Consider the following 24,132-nt stretch of genomic DNA (forward strand, 5'->3'; position numbering starts at 1 on the left):
TTCTTTTTTAATATTTATTTTTAAGAAATAATTTCACATGTAGTTACATAAACCCTTAGGAGTTACTTTTTTCTTAAGTAGAAGCATGCCTTTTATAGTAAGACTGCTCATGATTTATTCTTTGAGGGTTTTATTTTAGTAAGATTATTCTGCAACTGGATGATGACACAGTTTAGGTTTGTTGGGATTATTTTTCAGCAGCCAATCAGCTAGCCAAATCTATGGAAAAGAAAAAAAACCTTTATGTTAATTAATGTTCATATACTTTCTTCAATACATACTCTATCAATTTAAAAGTTTCCAAAATCACTTTAAGAATAAGAAAATGACCACTAAAAATTGAAACAATAAATATTACATTAGACAATATTGTCAAGCATAGATTCAAATTGGAAAGAAAGGTAAAACTATGTTCACAAATAACATGACCCTTGTATATACAGGTATAATATTCCTCCACCAGTTTATTGTATTTTGCAGATACAGCTTTTTTTTTCCTTTATAAATTGAAGGTTTTTGAACCCTCTGCATTGAGCAAGATTATCAGCACCCTTTTTTCAAAAGCAATTGCTCACTTTGTGTCTCCATGTCTCTGTGTCCGCTAATTTTCATAATATTTCCAACATTTTCATTATTGTTAGATTTGTTATAGTGGTCTAGGGCTTCCCAAGTAGAGTGGTGGTAGAGAACACACCTGCCAATGCAGGAGACATAAGAGACGTGGATTCCATCCCTGGGTCGAGAAGATCCCCCAGAGGAGGAAATGGCAACCCACTCCAGTATTCTTGCCTGGAGAATCCCATGGGCAAGAGGATAAAGGAGCCTGGCGTGCTATAGTTCATAGAGTCACAAAGAGTCAGACATAACAGAAGTGACTTAACACACACATAGTGGTCTATGATCAGTGATCTTACTGCAAAAAAAAAAATCATGACTCACTGAAAGCTAAGATGATGGTTAAGAGTTTTTAGATTAAGTTATACACATTGTGTTTTTTAAGATATAATATTATTGTACACTTAATAGACTACAGAATAGTGTAACCCTTTTATATATGCATGGGGAAACCAAAAAACTTATATGACTTCCTTTACTGCAATACTTGCTTAACTGTCGTGGTCTGGAACCTAACTGGCAACATGTCCATGGTATGCCTGTATAAAAAATTCCAAAGAATCTAAGAAAGCTACTAGAGCCAATAAATGAATATGGCAAAGTTGCGGCTTACAAGATCAATACAGAAAATCAGTTGTGTTTCTACATACCAACAATGAATGATTCAAAAAGGAAATTAAGAAATCACTTTCATTTATAATAGCCTTGAAAAAATATCTAGGATTAATTAACCAACCTGTGTCCTAAAACATTGCTGAAAGATCTAAATAAATGGTAAGACATCTCATGTTCATGGATAGAAAGATTTAATAATGTTAAGATGCTAAGATGTCAATGCTACTCATAGTGATCTACAGATTCAACACAATTCGCATCAAATTTCCAACTGCTGTTTTTGCAGAAATGGAAAAGTCAATCCTTAAACTCATACAGAATTTCAAGGAGCTCCAAATAGCTAAAAAAGTCATGAAAGAAAACCAAACTGGAGAATTTTCCAATTTTGTTCTTCCCAATTTCAAAATCTTCTATAAAGGTACAGTGATCAAGACAATGAGGTATATAGATATACACACAGATAAATGGAATAGAATTGAGAGTCAGAAATAAACCCATATATATGACCAACAGATTTTTGACAATGGTTCCAAGCCCATTCAATGGAAAAGATACAGTCTCCACAACATATGGTACTTAGAAATTAGATTTCCACATACAAAAAATGAAGTTGACCCCTATCTCACTTAATATAAAAAATTAATTCAAAGTTTATCAGTAACATAAATATAAAAGTTAAACTCATTAAAATCTTAGAAGAAAATAAAGCAATAAATCTTTATGACCTTGAATTTGGCAATAGATTCTTAGATATGACACCATAAGCATAAGCAACAAAAAAAAATTGGTAAATCAGACTGTATTAAATATTCAAAACTTTCATGTATCAAAGGACATTATCAACAAAGTTAAAGGACATGGGGCTTCCCCTAGTGACTCAAAGCGAAGAATCTGCCTGCCAATGCAGGAGACATGGGTTCAATCCCTGATCTGGGAGGATGCCACATGCTGTGAAACAACTAAGCCTGTGTGCCACAACTATTGAGCCTGTGCTCCAGAGCCTGGGAACTGCAGCTACTAAGTCCATGTGCCAGAACTACTGAAGCCCGAGCACCCTAGGGCATGGTGCTCCCAACAAGATAAGCCACCATAATGAGAAGCCCTTGTACTGAAACTAGAGGGTAGCCTCCTCTTGCTGCAACTAGAAAAAAGCCCACACAGCAAAGAAGATCCAAAAATAATAAATAAAATTATTATTTTTTAAAGTGAAAGGACAACCTATAGAAAGGGAACATATATTTGCAAGTCATATAAAGATTTAAAATCTATAACACATAAAGAACTCCTGCAACTCAACAACAAAAACAATTAAAAATGAGCAAAGAATATGAATATGAACAGACATTTCTCTGAAGAAAACATACAAATGGCCAGTAAACACTTGAAAAGAGGGTCAACATCATTTGTCATTAGGGAAATGCAAACCAAAGCCACAATGACAGGCTATTTCACATCTAATAAGATGGTTACAATTGTTTAAAAAAAAAAAAAAAAAAGGAAAAGAACAAGTGTTGGCCAAGACATGGAGAAACTGGAACACTCATGCGTCGCTAGTGGGAATGTAAATGGGTGCAGCTGCTGTGAAAAATAACTTAGTGGTTACTCAATAAGCTAAACTCAGAATGATCATATGACCCAGAAAATTGACTGTTGAGTACATACTTCAAAGAAATGAAAACAGGTACTCAAACAGATACACCAGTGTTCACTGCAACATTATGTACAATAGCCAGAAGGGAGAAACAATCTAAGTATCTATCAACAGATGAATGGATAAATAATATATATACATATATATATATATCATCAAATATTATTCAATATAAAAGGGATAAAATTCTAGTACATGCTACTACATGAACTTCAAAGGCATTATGACAAGTGACATAAGTCAGACACACACACAAAAACAAATACTATATAATTCTTATATGTAACATGTAAAATATCTAGAATAGACAAATTCATGGAGACAGAAAGACTAGAGGTTACTAAAGGGTGGCAGAAGAAGATAATGGGGAGTTATCGCTTAATGGTTACAGAGTTTCTGTTTAGGGTGATGAAAAAGTTTTGGAAATAGGTAGTCATGATGGCTATACAAAACTGTGATTATAATTAATGCCACTGAACTGTACACTTGAAAATGGTTAAAATGACAAAGTTTATCTTATATTTATCACCAAAAAAACAAAAAAATTGTTAAGTATATACAGAAGTACTGAAAATAATGTTAAAAACAATTGTTTATTGTGGTACTGTTATCAGAACATACAGCTCAACATAATGGAATACATGCTCACATATAGAATTTTATATGTGATACATGTGGCTTCATAAATCAATGTACAAGAACAACTGATCAGAAAAAAAATCAATTTAGATCTTCATTTTGTGATATATATAAAAGTAAATTCCAGAGACATAGGAAAGTTAAAAATGAAAAAAACTATTACTAGAAGAAAATAAAAGTGAATATTTAGCAAAACTTTCAATGGAATAGAACTTTCTAAACTTAGATGATAAAGTAAAACTCACAATGAGAAAAAAAATTAAGGTTTGACTTATTGAATATTATTTAAAAGGCAAAATTAGAAGTTAAACAAAAAGGAAATATTTTTGCAGCTAATAGAACAAGCTCGATATAACCAATACATAAAGAATTCTTATACCTATCCTTCTCAAACTAATCCAAAAAACTGAAGAGGAAAAAAATGCTTCCACGCTCATTTGAAGAGGCCAAGATTACCCTGACATCAAAACTAGACAAAACAACACCAGAAAAGAAAATTATAGGTCAGTATCACTGATAAGCATAGCAGCAAAAATCCTCAAAGAAAACTGAATTCTATACATTAAAAGAATCATATACCATGATCAAGTGGGACTTATTCCAGGGCTGCAAGGATGGTTCAATTCCTGCAAATCAATGTAATACATCACATTCTGAAGTATAAAAATCATACAATCATCCTAACAGATGAAGAAAAAGCTTTTGACAAAATGCAACATACATTTACAATAAAAATTCTCAGCCAAGTGAGTATAAAGGGACGATACCTCAACATAATAAAGATCATATATGACTAGCCCACAGTAACATCATACAAGAATGCCCACTTTTTCCACTTTTATTCAGCATAGTGTTAAAAGTCCTAGCCACAGCAATCAGAAAAAATTAATTAAAAAAATAAAAGAAATCTGAACAGGAAAGGAAGAAGTAAAACTGTCACAATTTGAAGATAACATGATATTATACAGAGAAAACCTTAAAGACACCACCAAAAAACTGTTAGAACTAATAAACTCAGTGAAGTTGCACAGTACAAATTTAATACAGAAATGTGTTGTTTCTATACTATCAACAAAAAGAGAAATTAAGAAATCAATCACATTTACAATTGCATTAAAAAAATACCTAAGAATAAATCTAAGGAGGTAAAAGACCTGTACTAAGAAAACTGTTATTACACTGATGAAACTGAAAACACAAATAAATGGAAAAATATGTTCCATTCATGAATTAGAATTACTATTGTTAAAATAACCATACTAACCACAAGATTTAATGTAATCCCTATCAAAATACCCATGGCATTTTCCACAGAACTAGAACAAATAATTCCAAAACTTGTATGGAAACACAAAAGACATTCAATAGCCAAAATGATCTTGAGAAACAAGAACAAAGCTAGAGGTATCACATGCCATCCAACCATCTCATCCTCTGTCACCTCCTTCTCCTCCTGTTTTAGTCTTTCCCACCATCAGGGTCTTTTCAAATGAGTCAGCTCTTCACATCAGCTGGCCAAAGTATTGGAGCTTCAGCTTCAGCATCAGTCCTTCCAATGAATATTCAGGGTTGATTTCCTTTAGGATTGATTGGTTTGATTTCCTTGTTGTCCAAGGGACTCTCAAGAGTCTTCTCCAGCATTACAACTCAGAAGCATCAGTTCTTCGGTACTCAGCCTTTTTTACTGTCAGCTCTCACATCCATTCATGACCACTGGAAAAACCATAGCTTTAACTATACAGACCTTTGTTGGCAAAGTGATGTCTATACTTTTTAATAGAGGATGCTGCCGAGACGGAGCACGGCGGCAGGCTGACAAGATGCGAGCATGGCGGCTCTGGGCCACGGTGCTGGTGGTGGGGGCGCTGGCGGGCATCAGCGTTGGAGGGCCCAACATCTGTGCCACATGAGGTGTGAGCTCCTGCCAGCAATGTCTGGCTGTGAGTCCCATGTGTGCCTGGTGCTCAGATGAGCTTTCTTAGGGCAGTCCCAACTAAGCCATGCCCTGTGGGGCCACCCAAGACAGGCGGGTCATGGTGGAGAGCGCTGATAGAATGTGGTCCACTGGAGAAGGGAATGGCAAACCACTTCAGTATTCTTGCCTTGACAACCCCATGAACAGTTATGAAAAGGCAAAATGATAGGATATTGAAAGAGGAACTCCCCAGGTCAGTAGGTGCCAAATATGCTACTGGAGATCAGTGGAGAAATAACTCCAGAAAGAATGCAGGGATGGAGCCAAAGCAAAAACAATACCCAGTTGTGGATGTGACTGGTGATAGAAGCAAGGTCTGATGCTATAAAGAGAAACACTGCATAGGAACCTGGAATGTTAGGTCCAGGAATCAAGGCAAATTGGAAGTGGTCAAACAGGAGATGGCAAGAGTGAAATCGACATTCTAGGAATCAGTGAACTAAAATGGACTGGAATGGGTAAATTTAACTCAGATGACCATTATATCTACTACTGTGGGCAGGAATCCCTTAGAAGAAATGGAGTAGCCATCATGGTCAACAAAAGAGTCCGGAATGCAGTACTTGGATGCAGTCTCAAAAACGACAGAATGATCTCTGTTCGTTTCCAAGGCAAACCATTCAATATCACAGTAATCCAACTCTATGCCCCAACCAGTAACGCTGAAGAAGCTGAAGTTGAATGGTTCTATGAAGACCTACAAGTCCTTTTAGAACTAAAACCCAAAAAAGATGTGCTTTTCTTTATAGGGGACTGGAATGCAGAAGTAGGAAGTCAAGAAACACCTGGAGTAACAGGCAAATTTGGCCTTGGAATACGGAATGAAGCACGGCAAAGACTAATAGTTTTGCCAAGAAAACGCACTGGACATAGCAAACACCCACTTCCAACAATATAAAAGAAGACTCTACACATGGACATCACCAGATGGTCAACACCAAAATCAGATTGATTATATTCTTTGCACCCAAAGATGGAGAAGCTCTATACAATCAACAAAAACAAGACCAGAAGCTGACTATGGCTCAGATCATAAACTCCTTATTGCCAAATTCAGACTTAAATTGAAGAAAGTAGGGAAAACCACTCAACCATTCAGGTATGACCTAAATCAAATCCCTTACGATTATACAGTGGAAGTGAGAAGTAGATTTAAGGGACTAGATCTGTTAGATAGAGTGCCTGATGAACTATGGATGGAGGTTCGTGACATTGTACAGGAGACAGGGATCAAGACCATCCCCATGGAAAAGAAATGCAAAAAAGCAAAATGGCTGTCTGGGGAGGCCTTACAAATAGCTGTGAAAAGAAGAGAAGTGAAAAGCAAAGGAGAAAAGGAAAGATATAAGCATCTGAATGCAGAGTTCCAAAGAATAGCGAGAAGAGATAAGAAAGCCTTCCTCAGCGATCAGTGCAAAGAAATAGAGGAAAACAATAGAGGAAAGACTAGAGATCTCTTCAGGAAAATTAGAGATACCAAGGGAACATTTCATGCAAAGATGAGCACAATAAAGGACAGAAATCATATGGACCTAACAGAGCAGAAGATATTAAGAAGAAGTGGCAAGAATACACAAAAGAACTGTACAAAAAAGATCTTCACGACAAAGATAATCACGATGGTAGGATCACTCATCTAGAGCCAGACATCCTGGAATGTGAAGTCAAGTGGGCCTTAGAAAGCATCACTACGAACAAAGCTAGTGGAGGTGATGTTAATTCCAGTTGAGCTGTTTCAAATCCTGAAAGATGATGAAAGATGTGAAAGTGCTGCACTCCATATGCCAGCAAATTTGGAAAACTCAGCAGTGGCCACAGGACTGGAAAAGGTCAGTTTTCATTCCAATCCCAAGGAAAGGCAATGCCAAAGAATGCTCAAACTACTACACAATTGCACTCATCTCACATGCTAGTCAAGTAATGCTCAAAATTCTCCAAGCCAGACTTCAGCAATACAAGAACCGTGAACTTCCAGATGTTCAGGCTGGTTTTAGAAAAGGCAGAGGAACCAGAGATCAAATTGCCAATGTCTGCTGGATCATCAAAAAGGCAAGAGAGTTCCAGAAAAACACCTATTTCTGTTTTATTGACTATGCCAAAGCCTTTGACTGTGTGGATCACAATACACTGTGGAAAATTCTGAAAGAGATGGAAATACTAGACCACCTGACTTGCCTCTTGAGAAACCTATATGCAGGTCAGGAAGCAACAGTTAGAACTGGACATGAAACAACAGACTGGTTCCAAATAGGAAAAGGAGTACGTCAAGGCTGTATATTGTCATCTTGCTTATTTAACTTATATGCAGAGTACATCATGAGAAACGCTGGGCTGGAAGAAGCACAAGCTGGAATCAAGATTGCTGGGAGAAATATCAATAACCTCAGATATGCAGATGACACCACCTTTATGGTAGAACATGAAGAGGAACTAAAAAGCCTCTTGATGAAAGTGAAAGAGGAGTGAAAAAGTTGGCTTAAAGCTCAACATTCAGAAAATGAAGATCATGGCATCTGGTCTCATCACTTCATGGGAAATAGATGGGGAAACAGTGGAAACAGTGTCAGACTTTATTTTTGGGGGCTCCAAAATCACTGCAGATGGTGACTGCAGCCATGAAATTAAAAGACGCTTACTCCTTGGAAGGAAAGTTATGACCAACCTAGACAGCACACCAGGCCTCCCTGTCCATCTCATCTCCCGGAGTTCACTCAAACTCACGTCCGTCAAGTCCGTGATGCCATCCAGCCATCTCATCCTCCGTCGTCCCCTTCTCCTCCTGACCCCAATCCCTCCCAGCATCAGAGTCTTTTCCAATGAGTCAACTCTTCGCATGAGGTGGCCAAAGTACTGGAGTTTCAGCTTTAGCATCATTCCTTCCAAAGAACACCCAGGGCTGATCTCCTTTAGAATGGACTGGTTGGATCCCTTTGCAGTCCAAGGGACTCTCAAGAGTCTTCTCCAACACCACAATTCAAAAGCATAAATTATTCGGCACTCAGCTTTCTTCACAGTCCAACTCTAGCATCCGTACACTGGAAAAACCATAGCATTGACTAGACGGACCTTTTTTCGGCAAAGTAATGTCTCTGCTTTTCAGTGTGCTATCTAGGTTGGTCATAGCTTTTCTTCCAAGGAGCAAGCATCTTTGAATTTAGGTGTCTGGAATCAGAGTTGAGTCCAGGCAAGATGACTTCAAGACAATGTTTAGGAAATGGAACCATAAGTATCTTTTTCTTCTCTTCTTTACGTTTTTCAGTAGTTTCAGGTTTCTTACTAAATTAAAATAAATACTATTTTCACAATGAAAGAGAATTATTAGAGAAATAACGTGTCAATGTTTTTCTTTTTGGTAAAAGTGGTAATGTTAACATGTGGGAAAGATTAAATCTTTTGTCTTTCAAAAAGGATTCCTTTTGAGAATTCTAACAAAGGCCAAACATATTATTTTGGTAGGGCTGATATTAAAATAACCTTCCCTGATTATCTCTAAGACTCTTCAGATGGGCGGGAGTATCTATAAGGAAGGATCCAGGCTGACAGTTGGCCCTGGATGATCATCCTATGTCCTCATACTCAACAGTTCTTCCACCTGAATGAGCAATGTTGAGGCATCAAGTATGTGAATAAATGCAAATCTTCTATTCAGAAAATTTAGATATCACGAGAAATAAAAATGATGAACAAAATTCAAGTATATATCTAATTTTATCATTTAATTATATAAATTATACACAAAAACAATGCTGAGCAATTGAAGGATGCAATGATTGAAAATGTACTTAAAATGTTTTTTAAGAGTCAAAACACAGCAAGAAAATAAGCACAGTTGACCCTGGAGCAACAGAGATTTGAACTGTGGGGGTCCACTTACGTGGAGCCTTTTTTCAATAGTAAATACGACAGTACTACACAATCCACAACTGGCTGAACACAGGATGCAGAAATCACAGATACAGAGGAACTGAGGATTCGAGGGCCTACTATAAATTATATGCCAGATTTTTTTTTTTAAGTATTTATTTATTTTGGCTGCACTGGGTCTTAGTTGTTGCACATGGGAGCTGTTAGTATGCCAGACTTTTGACTGTGCAAAGGGTCAGTGCCCCTAAGTCCTACTCTTACTCAAGTGTCAACTGTAATCAAATGTCATACAAAAGGAAGTATCTAAAATGTATATAAAATAGCTTTAAGTGACTTTCTATATATTTCAAAGACTATTTTAACTCTGAAAGCTATAGACAGTATTCTTCAGTATGAATAAAAAGATTTCTTACAAAAGGATCTGCTGGTTTTTGCTTACAAAGTTCTGTGAGTCCTTTAAGCAGAGTTGGCGTTACATACAAATTTAAATAGTCCTTAGCAGCTTGTCCAACTGGAATGGGCTCAACAATCACTGCAAATACAAATGTATTCCCGTTAAAACATAAATGATGAAATATTATAGTCATTAAAAAGGACACATTCAAAGAAATTTTAATGACATGAGAAATACTTAGTTTTTAAAAAAAGTAAACAGAAATAGATACATAGTGAATAGTTCGTTCAAAAACACAATCACACACACACACACAAATAAGACTCATACAAATAGCAAAAAATACATCAATATATTGATAGTGCTCACACATAAGATTCTGATTATGTTTTCAACAATCTCCTTTTTTGCATTTCCATTTCCATTTTTTAACAGTAAATACATAATGGACAATGTTATGAAAAGCTGAAAGAATATATATAATCTAGATTAATTCATCACAAAAATTAACTCCTGTCAACAAAATAGAGGCAGTTTGCACAGTGGAAAATCCCATGGACAGAGGAGCGTAGTAGGCTCTAGTCCATGGGGTCGCAAAGAGTCAGACATGACTGAGTGACTTCACTTCACTTCACTTCACAGATATAACAGTGAATAATACATGCTTCTTGCTCTCTTATAAACTATCGAATATACACATAAGTTCTATTTCTATGATAGTATATATTAATATTGCTGCTTATTTTTCAATTGTTAAAATAAATTATCTAAGATTTAAGGAAATTTTAGTCTTTTCAGCTTTGTTTGAACACTATAGGTGACCCAGACTTGCAATACAACAAAAAACATATTTCTACCAGAAACAAAAAGGGTCCCAGTATCTCTATATTCTTGCCATTGATTATAGCTATTCTAGTGGGTAAGCAAAGGTATCTCATGGTGCTTTCGATTTGCATTTCCTCAGTGATTATGCTGAGCACTTTTTCATGTACTTATTAGCCTGTTATCTTTTGTGAAATGCCTATTCAAATCTTTTGCACAGTTTTTAATTCAGTTGTTTGTATTGAGTTGTAAAAATTCTTTATATTAATATATTCTAGATACAAGTGCTTTACCTGATATATGATTTGCAAGTATATTCTCCCAGTCTATGATTTATTTTTTCATATGTTTAATGATGACTTTTTAAGAAGAAAAGCTTTGAATTTTGATGTAGTCCAATGTATCAATATTTTATTTTACAGATCATATTTGTGATGTCATATGTAAGAACTCTTTGTCCAACTCAAGGTAATAAAGATTTTCTATATTTTCTTCCAGTTAGAAGAGTTTGTGATATGAGCTCCCTTTTGCTTAGCAGTCAGTCAGGAATGATATAAAAACCCCTCAAAATGATGAGTCACTAAAGCAAGTTATAAAGATATTCTAGGACATATTCCTAATCCTTGAAAAAGCTGGTGCTCTTCCTAAAAACCAAAGCTAGTTTTTAGCTCTTATGTTTAGGTCTATTTGTGTATGGTGTGAAGCAAGGGTCTATGCTGGTTTTTGTTTTCGCATGTGGATATCCAGTTGTCTTTGCACGATTTGTTGAATAGATCACCCTCTCCCCATCAAATTGTCTAGACACTTTCATGGAAAATCAATTGGCCATAAATGTAAGAATCTACTTCTAGATTCTCAATCCTGCTTCATTGATCTTTATGTCTATCCTTACGTCAGGACCATACAGCCTTAATTACTGTGGTTTCATAATAGGTTGAAATCAGGCTAGTGGAAGTCTTCCAACTTTGTTCTTCACTTTCAAAATTGCCTTAGCTCTTCTAGATACTTTGTAATTCCATACACATTTTGAAATTGACTTGTTAATTTCTACATAAAAGCATGCATAGACTTTGATAGAGACTGCATTAAATTTATCCACCAATTTAGAGTGAACTGTCATCTTGACAATATTGACTCTTCTGATCCAGGAAATTGTTAGTTGCTCGGTTGTGTCCCACTCTTTGCAAACACACGGATTGTAGTCCGTCAGGCTCCTGTGTTCATGTAATTCTCCAGGCAGTGGATTGCCATTTCCTTTTCCAAGAGACCTTTCTCACCCAGGGATTGAAACCAGGTCTCCCACATCGCAGGCAGATTCTTTACCACCTGAGCTAGCAGGGAAGCCCCTAAAAGGGGATGTCTATTTATTTAGATATTCTTTCATTTCTCTCAGCAACATTTTGTTTTGTACTCTTCAGTGCACAAGAACTGCACTTCGTTAAATTTCTTAAATATTTTATTTATTTTGATGCTATTGTGGATAAAATTGTTTATCTTCATTTTTGGATTGTTTCTCTATTTTTGAAAATCATTTATTATTTGTCTCTGGCTATTTATTATTTGAATTTTGAAGACTTTCCATTAACCTGATTTCAAAACCTTTAATGAGGAACAACTGACACTTGGCTGCTGGGGAAGGGAGGCCAAGCCCGGCTGGTACCCTGAGGCTTGGGAGACTTGGATTTTCAAATAATATCAGAATTCCTCCTGGGAACATTGGCTCTGTCTATGCTTGGTACCTCTGAGATGAACTGATGTTTCTCTGAGAAGAACTGATGAATTGGAGCTATGGTTCAAAAGAAGTCCTGTTCTTGGTTACTTGACTACTTAATGATTGAAGGGGTCAGGCACCCAAGCAGTAATAGTGTGGCCCAGATTCTGGAACTGCTACTAGATGAGTACTGTGTGCAACAGCTAAAGAAGTTTGAGGGTGAGACCTCAGTGTCAGTCATTGAAGAGGGCCTGGAACTTCCAGAAGATGAGGAGAAAAAGAGATAGGAAGAGGGCCTTCCTAGTGGCTCAGTGGTAAAGAATTCATCTGCCAGTGCATGAGACAAGGGTTTGATCCTTGGTCCAGGAGGATCCCACATGCTGTAGAGCAACGAAGCCCGTGTGCCAAACTGAGCCTGTGCTCTGGAGCCTGGGAACTCCAACTACTGAGTTCACATGCAGAAACTACTGAAGCCCGTGCACTGTAGAGCCCATACTCTGCAACAAGAGAAACCACTACAATAAGAAGCCCATGCACTGCAACTAGAGAGCAGACCTGCTTGCAGCAAGAAAAGAAAAGCCTACACAATAACAAAGACTCAGCACAGCCCAAAATAAATAAGAAACAGGAAAAGAAAAAGTTTCAAACCCTCTGCAAAAAAGATGGTTGTATCAAACCTCCTGGTGACATCCCTGTGCTGCATTGTCATGAGCACGCACAGCTGGATAGCAAACATGGAAAGAATCATGAAGGCTCAAGCCCTAAGAGACAACTCAACAATAGGTTATAGCGATAGTGAAGTTGCTCAGTCGTGTCCGACTCTTTGCAACCCCATGGACTGTAGACTGCCAAGCTCCTCTGACCATAGGATTTTCCAGGCAAGGATACTGGAATGGGTTGCCATTTCCTTTTCCAGGGGGTCTTCCCGACCCAGGGATTGAACCCAGGTCTCCCACATTGCAGGCAGTCTCTTTACCATCTGAGCCACTAAGGAAGCCCTGGCAGCAAAGAAGCACCTGGAGGTAAACCCTAGACCATTTCATCATCAAGACCCTGAAGCAAAAGGCTGATAATAATGACAAGTCTTTGAAGGACCAGGTAATCCTACTGTATGAAGTGGCTCTCCTATCTTGGCTTTAGTCTGGAGGATCCCCAGACCCATGCTAACAGGGTCTGCAGAATGATCAAATTTGGTCTTGGTATCCACGAGAATGACCCCACTACCGACAACAGCAATGCTGCCATAACTGAGGAGACGTCGCCCTTGGAAGGAGATGATGACCCGTCTCATATGGAAGAAGTAGACTAAGCTCTGCCTGAGGATTAAGTGGTTACGTGTTCAACACTCTGTCTCCATTTCTTCTAATAACATGTTTTCAAGTATTTATTTTTATTAGCATTTAAAAACATGTATGGCATGACAACTGCTTTAGGGGAAAGTGAAGATTTCTATTAAGTGTGATACTTTAGGCACTGAAGTAGAGCTAGCTTTTTTTCCTAGTTTCATGTTAGCTTATTTTAACAGACAGAAGTAGTGTTTGTTGTAAAGTGTATGCAACCTATGTTAACTTCTCAGTCTGAAGTGTTTAGCTATCAAGCAGATTCTTTAGTGGACCAAATCTCATCACTAAAGTGTTCTGAAGTATATACCTTGATGTTTAAAAGAAAAGTACTCATTAAAGCAACTTTCATTTTCTGGGATCTACTTTTTAAACCTTCCAACCCCTACAGTCATAGTACCGCATGTGCCAGGACCCTAGAAATTAGTATGTTAAACTGAACCAACTTGATGGGAGTCACTATCCATACATAGGGATTGTTTTATGAAGGAAAATAATATTTAGAATAGCAAAATTATAAGCCTACCTAGGCATGTTGCAAAGCCATTTGAAAAATAACTCAGAACAAGTTTTGTGAGTGGAAATGTAGTGTTCAAGCCACACACTTTAGAGTTGAAACAAATATAGATATATAAAAAAGAAAAATCCTATTATGAAACCACAATATTAAGACTGTATGGTACTGACATAAGAACAGACTATAAAGATCAATGAAGCAGAACTGAGAATCTAAAAGTAGATACTTACACATATGGCCAACTGATTTTTGACAACAGAGTTGGATGAATTAATGAGAAACTAAAACGTGCTTTCATGTTTCTCACATAAATAAATTTTCACTGTACTTTTAAAGGCTTTTACATGGCAGAAGTTATACACTGCACTGTATATTTATTTTTCTGGCCTTTTCAAATAAAATCATCTTGAGAGAGCAAGGAAATCTTATTCATTTTTGTATTTCTGGCACAACTCAATAAAACTTGCTGAATGAATGGAACGTAGTAAAGCTTTGAATCTTTGTAACTTGCTTTAGTGACTTACCATATAGGGTTCTGTACATAGTTCCTCACTGCTAAGCAAGAAGGAGCTCATATCACAAACTCCAAAAACCTTCTCTCAAGGACTTCACATTCTCATAGCAAGACATCTGTAGTGTAGTAGGTAATCATTTGTATCTGTCCTACAACTGCTGCTTCTCAAATGTCTAAGAGGATTAATTAATTAATAATATCAAAAGCAATACAAACTAACAGCGTAAGGATATAACCCTATGAGTAACACGGGCTTCTAAAAAATTTGTTCCACTTAAGATAAATGAGTTTTTAACTCTATTTTAGTTAAAAGCTAAGGAGAAAAAGTCTAATTCACTAGTAGGACAAGATCTAAACATCTACCACATCAAAAAACATCTCATGTTCAAGATGTGCCCCAAATAATACAGAAGCAGGAGAAATACAAGCAGGAGTGACAGATGAAACAAGACTGGTCTAAATCAACTATACTTCAATTTTTTTTTTTTTTTAAAAAGCAGACAGACCAAAATCGTTGAAACTGAATGCTGGGTTCATTAGTGGCTTATTATACTATGTGATCTTTGTTGTCATTCACTCAGTCATGTCTGACTCTCTGTGACCCCACAGACTGCAGCACGCCAGGCTTCCCTATCCTTCACCATCTCCCCAAGTTTGCTCAAACTCATGTCCATTGAGTTAGTGATGCCATCCAACCATCTCGTCCTCTGTCATCCCCTTTTCCTCCTGCTTTCCCAGCATCAGGGTCTTTTCTAATGAGTCAGCTCATCCCAACAGGTGGCCAAAGTATTGGAGCTTCAGCTTCAGTCCTTCCAATGAATATTCAGGACTGATTTCCTTTAGGATGAACTGGTTGGATCTCCCTGCAGTCCAAGGAACTCTCAAGAGTCTTCTCCAACACCACAGTTCAATAGCATCAATTTGTCAGCACTCAGTCTTCTTTATGGGCTAACTCTCACATCCATACACAACTACTGGAAAATCCACAGCTTTGACTAGATGGACCTTTGTTGGCAAAGTAATGTCCCTGCTTTTTAATATGTTGTCTAGATTGGTCATAGCTTTTCTTCCAAAGAGCAAGCATCTTTTAATCTCATGGCTGCTATGCTATCTCCTTTTGTGTAAATATTCCAAAATAAAAACAGCTCCAAAGAAAAAGACACCTTAAGGAGATAGATATGACAGAAATTTCTGTCACAGTAAGAATTAAGTATGTAGTAAGCAAATCCTTTTGTGTATAGATATCTTTAAAACAGTTTTTGTTTGTTCAAAAATCCAAACTTTTAAATCTCCAAGACAATTTTCAGTTTTCTTTGAATAAATCTTTAGCAGAAAAATACTGAGGAATAGGTCTAAATTACTGAGAGGAAAAAAAGGCCAAAAAATTTTTTTAAAACTGCCCAATGCTTTGACTTTTTTCTATATAATGAAAATCACCAAATTTCTTTTCTGCTCTAAAAATAAGAACATCAGTGTCATTCCTCATGATACCCACTTCTAAAAAGTTTATAACTTCACAGGATAGAAACAAAAAAAGGGGGATGGAGAACTATGAATTTCATAAAAGCATGAGTGTTTGTTAGATAAACAGTAAACTGTTATTAGAGAATATGGCAAATCCATCAAAAATGCCAAAGAAGAGTCTCTATTCATTTGTAACAAATTTGACTAATGCACTTAGGGATAACTAAAAGGAGTAATAACACAGAAGAAGAAAAACCCTTGATATGCCCAGTCCAAAATAAAGGAAAGAAAGGTAAACTCCTTTCTTTCAAAAGATTCCCTAGAGGTCACAATTTCATTCTGAGAAAAACATTAAGTTTTCTATTCTTGGCTTCAAATTGTTAAGTCACTACAACTTGAAAATACAACAGAATATACTGGAGATAAACCCTGTTATCTTCTTTCCCAGCTACATCTCCAAAATTAAGAGAGAAAGCAAACAAGTAAATGCAATTAACTAATTACTCATTTGTAACTCACCTGCAGGAAACATGAATCGAATTTCTCTTTCTGCTGCAGCAAAATCATTACTTCCATGAAGTGCATTTCTTAGTTCATCTGTGCCATAAATCGCCCTCAGACTGAAAGCAAGTTAGAAATGATGACCACCCAATCTGACATTCTTTCCTTACTTTTTACTTATGTATTCTACTTAGAAATTTTACAGAAGCATCTCCACTTCTCACATATGGAGGTTTTAATCTATTTTGACTTTAAGCATAAATCTATCTACATGATGGAGAAGGCAACGGCACCCCACTCCAGTACTCTTGCCTGGAAAATCCCATGGATGGAGGAGGCTGGTAGGCTGCAGTCCATGGGGTCGCAAAGTCGGACACGACTGAGCGACTTCACTTTCACTTTTCACTTTCATGCATTGTAGAAGGAAATGGCAACCCACTCCAGTGTTCTTGCCTGGAGAATCTCAGGGACGGGGGACCCTGGTGGGCTGCCGTCTATGGGGTCGCACAGAGTCGGACACGACTGAAGCGACTTAGCAGCAGCAGTAGCATCTACATGAGGGTCAAATATATTTAAATATGTAGGAGAGATATACTGGAAAAATAGTTATCTGGGTGAAAAAGAGGTGTTATCTTGTGACAATTGAAAAAACAATGGTATTTTCAAAGGTGTCAAGAACTCAATGTCCTCTGGTTTCTAAACATTAAAGATAATGCTGAAAATCTGAGTTTCTAATCTCTATTACTAACATTCAACAAAATACCATCCCAATTTTCCCATAAAAATTCCTATACCAGTGGCAGTTTAATTCAAGAATGAGAGAAAAATAAGGCTAGTCAACCATAAATCAAACATTCTCTGAGACCTTTTGTGGTATTTGATATTAAAGTACACATTTATGTAGTTAAAACACAGAATGGACCTTCCCCACCCAGCCCTGCATTACCACCAAAAAAAAAAAATCAGGTTATTCAGGAAAACTTTCAAATTAAAGTAAATTCTTATTACAATGAAATCAGATTTTTTTTCATTTTCATAGTTGTATTCCATTTCTCCCCTAGGAAAGTTACCTGTCTGGGTGTGTCTCCTTAGCTACTAAGCTATTACTTGGTCCCAAGAGTTCTTTCCAGTAAGAGATGGCATTATATCTAGCTAATATCATGGCAACAAGTGGTCCAGAACTCATGTAAGCTGTTAAATTGGGGAAAAACATTTTCCCATATTGTTCCACATAAAAGTTACTACAGTGCTCAGGGCTGAGATGTAGTTTTCTTCTCTAAAAGAGAAACAAAGTCAACAAAAGCATTATTGACAGTTCAGTAACACCTCATTAATTCACTAATGGGGTTCCCTTGTGGCTCAGCTGGTAAAGAATCCGCCTGCAATGAAGGAGACCTGGAGAATTCCATGAACTGTATGTATAATCCATGTGATCACAAAGAGTTGGACACGACTGAGTGACTTTCCCAAATCACTAATAACTTAAAATAGTACCAATCTGACCACAAAAGACACACGTGTACCCCAATGTTCATTGCAGCATGGTTTACAATAGCCAGGGCATACAAGCAACCTAGCTGTCCATCAGCAGACAAATGGACAAGAAAGCTGTGGTACATATACACAATGGAATATTATTCAGCTATTAAAAAGAATGCATGTGAATCAGTTCTAACGAGGTAGATGAAACTGGAGCCTATTATACAGAGTGAAGTAAGTCAGAAAGAAAAACACCAATACAGTATATTAACGCATCTGTATGGAACTTAGAAAGATGGTAACGATGTCCCTATATGTGAGACAGCAAAAGAGACACAGATGTAAAGAACAGACTTTTGGACTATGTGCGAGAAGGCAAGGGTGGGATGATTTGAGAGAATAGCATTGAAACATGTATATTACCATATGTGAAACAGAATGCCAGTCCAGGTTCAATGCATGAGACACAGCACTCGGGGCCAGTACAGGGATGACCCCGAGGGATGGGATGGGGAGGGAAGTGGGAGGGGGGTTCAGGATGGGGAACACATGTACACCCATGGGTGATTCATGTCAATGTATGGCAAAAACCACTACAATACTGTTAAGTAATTAGCCTCCAATTAAATAAAAAAAAATTTTTAATGTAGGCTGTAAATAAGAATTATTACTTAAGAAAAACTACTCTTGTTTGGCAGCCTCCTTCAACCTATGGTATGTTAATGGTGGCTCAGCAATAAAGAATCCACTTGCCAGTGCAGAAGAAACAGGTTCGATCCCTGGGTCAGGAAGATCCCCTGGAGAAGGAAATGGCAACCCACTCCCGTATTCTTGTATGGGAAATCTCATGGACAGAGGAGCCTGGAGGACTACAGGCCTTGGGATCACAAAAAAGAGTCAGACAGGACTTAGTGACTAAAACACAAAAACAATATTAATGACAAAATAATCTTCTCTGCTTAAAGTAAAAACATGCCAATCTTCAATATCTTGTTAATACGTATTTCGTATAAAGTAAAAAATACTTTAGAATATTCCAAATTCATCTTTCCCTAACTATTTGTGAAATTTCCCTACATTATTCTAGAGAACTGGTCTCATTATGGTGCAACATGATGCAGTAAACAAGGTTTTCACTTGTTTCCTTATTCTGGTTCTGCCATAAATATGCTGACTCAGAAAGAGCTTAAGATAAGTAGTTAGCATTAAGCTTGTTAATTTGAAAGAAAATAAAATGTTTGAGACAAAGAAATATTAATTTTTTTCACAAATGAGAAGCTATATGAATCATTAAATTTTTAAAAATCATAGAAGCCAAGTCAGTCATTCTTCCAATTTTTCTATCTTAACTCCATTCACAAGTCACTTCCTGCTTACTCAATTGCTGTTTAGAGAAACCAAATCTAATCACAGGCAAAAATGACAAATCTACCATCATTCAGCTATCTAAGATCCACATTTATTGCTCATTAAACACTTGGAATAAAAGAATTTGTATTTCCAAAAAAACCCCACAAAACTATCCTATGTCTTCAGGTTTCAGAAACTTGATAAAATTGCTTTGTTTGTAGAGAGGGATCTAAACTGCCCCAGTTCAAGAAGCCTGGAAAGATGCTTACTAGGTAGTTCAGCACTGCTATGAACAGGCTCTACTGGACAAAAACTAACATTCTCACAGTCAAGGATCAGTTATGGAAGCTGATGGAAGTTATGGACTAAGTCACTTCAGTCGTGTCAACTCTTTGTAACCCCATGGGCTGCAGTCCTCCAGGCTCCTCTGTCCATGGGATTCTCCAGGCAAGAATACTAGAGTGGGCTGCCATTTCCTTCTCCAGGGATCGTCCTGACCCAGGGATCAAACCAAAGTCTCTACGTCTCCTGCAGGCAGGTTCTTTACCACTAGCACCACCTGGGAAGCTCTAGTACTATTAAAAAAAAAAAGGTGCTGACATCTGTTTTCATATTAAAATTCATATAGTCAAGAAATAGAAGAAATCTGAGAAGTGATAACAGCACTTGATTTAGTATAATCGTTGATTCTATTATTTTAAAATTAAGACATGCCTGTATTTGTGATTCTTATGCCTACTGGTTCGAGTAATTTTGTTGTTGCTGGGTTAAAAATCTCATCTGTTGCACTGTAAGCACTTAACTGCCACATATCCCTTAACAAGCAAGGGAAGCTATCTTTTGCAGGTATGCCAGCTAATGTAGCATAATTTTAAAACCTGAGGGCTCATTTTAAAGTAAAGCTGATACTGAATCAATGATTCCATCAATTGCTTCCAAATTAGATCAGATAAACTTTTTTGTAATTTAGATTAATATTTTCACGAGATAATTCTTTGGCAGTCCAGTGGTTAGGATGCTGTGCTTTCACTGTAGAGGGCATGGATTCAATCCCTGGTCAGGGAACTAAATCCTGCAAGCCACGGCCAAAAGATAAGTAAATAAACAAAAAACAAAAGTATTTTCACAAAGAGAAGTGAACTTAATATCAGAAAAGGAGATTGGTCCAGTGGGTAAGACTCTGCGCTCCCAATTCAGGGGGCCCTGGTTCAATCCCTGGTCAAGGAACTAGATCCCACATGCCACAAGAGTTTGCTGTGGCCCCTACCAAAAAAAAAAAAAGGTCCTGCATGCAGCAACTAAAGATCCTGAGTGCTACAACTAAGACCCAGCACAGCCAAATAAATAAATTAAATATCAAAAAAAAAGGAACCAATAGTTTGTTTTAACACAGGAAAGATTGCCACCTACTAAATGAACACATCATTTTTCAGAAGGTTTTTTCCTAGATGGGAAAAGAAAGCCTCAAGTTCAATGAACTCTCAACTACAATAAAGCCTATTTTAAAGCATATAATACATAGGACAAAAATTATTCCACTGACAAGAGATACCTGGAACAGCAAAGTCATAGAGACAGAAAGTAGAATAGTGTTACCAAGGACTGGGGAGAGGGCTAAGCAGAGAGCTGTTAATGGGTACAGAGTGTCAGTTTGAGATGATGAAAAAGTTCTAGATATGGTCAGTGGTCACAGTTGCACAACAATGTGAAGGTACTCTAATGCCCTTGAACTGAAACAGTTACAACAGTAAATTTTATGTTGTATATATTTTATCATAATTAAACCAAAAAGAAGCATACTACATACCAAGATGTTCTTTGGTTTAAAACTTATTGCTGACTAGAGAAAGTGTTAAATATTAACATTTACACTGTTTTTTTATAAGAAGTTTTAATTTCTAATTATCACTTGCTGCTTAATTATTTTTTCACTAATTCTTTTCAAACTTTTAAAAATCAAATTGGAAACTTTATCTTATTTGTATGTTTTGTCTTTCTTCTAAAATTAATGAGTAACATACTTCAGGGATTAAAAAATTCAAAGCAATATAAAAAGGTTCATACTGAAAATTTTCATTCCCATTCCTGTCCTAATTCAGCCTGTTCTTCCTTACCTTCTATATGCAACCATTTTTTACTGTTTATTTAAAATTCATTTTGTAAATTCTTCTAAATTCTTCTAAATTCATTTTGTAAATACTGGCAAACATGAATATATATTACTTTTTCTCTTTCTATCATAGAAAAAAGCTACACATTGTTCTGCATCTTGCTTTTTTCCCTAGCAGGACACAGAGAGGTTCTTCATTGCTCTTTTTATAATTAGTTGCATAGTATTCAATTTGGCAAATTCATCAGGGTGAATTTAACCAATTTCCTAATGTGGGGTTATTTTCAATTTTTTGCTTGTAAATAAACAATGCTACAAAAAAATACCTAGATATATGTCACTGCATATTAATACACAAGTAATAGGAGAGATTCCCAGAAGTAGTACTGCTGGGTCAAAGGGAAGATGCATCTGTAAATATTGATAGATAATTGCCAGATTCCCTTCCATAGGGGTTATGTCATTTACTTTTATATTCTTGCCAGATGGTAGTTCAGTGTCATTTTAATTTGCTTTTTTCCTGCTTAGAGATTGAGCATCCTTTACCATGTTTTAGAAGCATTTTTATTTCTTTGACCATCCACATGTACTGCCCATTTTCAACCGAATTTTTATCCTGTTTTAGGAGCTTTTTATACATTTGGGAGATTACTCTTTATGAGTTGAAAGTATTTTTTCCAAGTTTGTCACCTGTGTTTTGCCTTTGCTTATTATGCTTATTTGGCCATGCTCAAGTTTTTTATGTTTATATTTTTATCAATCTTTTATTTTACAGTACCCAGTAAAAAGGCTGTCCCCTTCCGAGAATAAAAAGAAATTCAGCCATTTTTCTTCTAGAGTTTATATGGTTTAGTTTTTTAATATTTAAATGTCAAATTCATTTGGAATTTACCCTGGTATATATAGTGTAATATTTGAATCCAAGTTTTTTTTTTAAGTGGCTACCCAGTTTCCTAACATTTATTTAAAAGCTCATCTTTATCTGAATCTTTTAATTATATTAATTATTTCTTTATACTTTCCCTTATACTACTCCCTTAAATTTTCTTGTAGCATCTCACCCTCAGCCTCCACGTATCCTTCTAAGTTCATTTAAAAACCCATCTTCTGAAGACTGAAGTTATCTTTTTTATTTTTTAAAAGACTCAACAAGCAATATGACAGTCAATAAATATAATAAAAAGTGAAATTTCAAATAAGAATGGTACAAAAAAGTAAAATTAAAAATATTCCATTCTATTTGATAGTCTTTATATATTCAAACTACTAACTGCAGAACAAGGAAAAGGCTTAAAACATTAAATTTAAAAAAAAAAACACAACTCAACAGTCTAAAAATTCATCAAGAGAAGATCAAGTAAATAAACTGTGGTTTATTAGGACAGAAGAGTATTTACACAGAAGTTAGATTCAGAAGTAATGATCTGGCATGCTATCTGAGGGAGGGTAAAGAGGGTCCAGGGAGGGCGACTGTCCTGCTTTATGGGGGAAACATATTTGTAAATGCATACAAAAATTCTGGAAGAAAATAAAGTGTTAAGTGATTGTCTCTGCAGATTGAGAGTTGATGGGAAAAAGAAGCTTTACTTCTCATTTTATATATTTTTAAACTGTGAAAATACTTTTTGGAAAATTATCACATATAACTTTTATATTCAGAAGAGTAAACCTAAATTTCATGCTAAAGACGAAGGATTGAACTGGGCTAACACATATACATAAACATTTTCAAATGGTAAAATCAAAGGTATTCTAAAACAAGTTTAGGGATATAACTCTATGAGGAAGAAGAGCTTTCAAACATATCTTTTATTTAAGATAAAGTGAATTTTTAATTCTATTTTAGCTAAAAGCTAAGGCAGAAAAGTCTAGTTCAGTAGAGAGGAAAAAAACATGATCATACTGCCCAGAAGTTACCTGAACAATGGTGAATCCAGATCTGAGAATAATATCTTGTATCTCCTCCTCTTTGTCAACAATATCTGGTTTGATAATAGCCAGAGTCTTTTCTACGTAGATCTGAGGTGGGGGCATTGATAGCTCCATTCTGGCTTTTGAGCTACAATTTAAGATCCTTCACGCGAATCAACTGCAATGACATGCACCCGCACCCCCAACTTAATGTAATTGTGACTAAACAGCATTATCAGGTGCTTGATTTTTATTAATTTATAAAGCTGGAAACTGTCAGAGTTTTTTCCACAAGCAGTGTCTCAATAATAAGATTTTTACTCTGTCTCCTGCCATGGGTTTTCCTAGGTGCTTTCATTAAGTTAGGAGAGCCCAAGGAGCAAGACAAAGCCGAGGACCCGAGGAGCCCAGGAAGAGACTAGGTCTGCAACTCTCCAGGCCACTCAGCACCACCCTCCACAGTGCACACACACACACCCTCTCTCCACCCCCTCCCGCCACCAGGACGCTTAGGGTAAGGCCCGGCTGGAAAGCAGAATTCCTGGGTCCCCTGAATCTCTGTGGGCTGCACCCCCAGATTCCTTCAGAGTCCGGCCCTCATCTGGGCACTCACCTTAGCCTGGGCTCCTTTAGTGTCACAGATTGTTGCTAGGAGACCAG

At 36.6% G+C, this 24,132-nt stretch overlaps 1 protein-coding gene across 1 annotated transcript; it reads right to left on the reverse strand.

Moving 5' to 3' along the window:
- Positions 1–144: 144 nt before the first annotated feature.
- NME5 (NME/NM23 family member 5) lies at positions 145–23,607 on the reverse strand. Its single transcript, XM_052644371.1, has 5 exons — positions 23,479–23,607; positions 17,693–17,898; positions 16,641–16,741; positions 9,773–9,891; positions 145–219 (listed from the first exon to the last, which is right to left on the reverse strand). Exons 1-5 carry the CDS (start codon positions 23,605–23,607, stop codon positions 145–147), a joined length of 630 nt encoding a protein of 209 aa, XP_052500331.1.
- Positions 23,608–24,132: the final 525 nt, after the last annotated feature.

Source organism: Budorcas taxicolor, chromosome 7 (genome assembly GCF_023091745.1).
Source record: "Budorcas taxicolor isolate Tak-1 chromosome 7, Takin1.1, whole genome shotgun sequence".
NCBI classification, from domain to species: Eukaryota; Metazoa; Chordata; class Mammalia; order Artiodactyla; family Bovidae; genus Budorcas; species Budorcas taxicolor.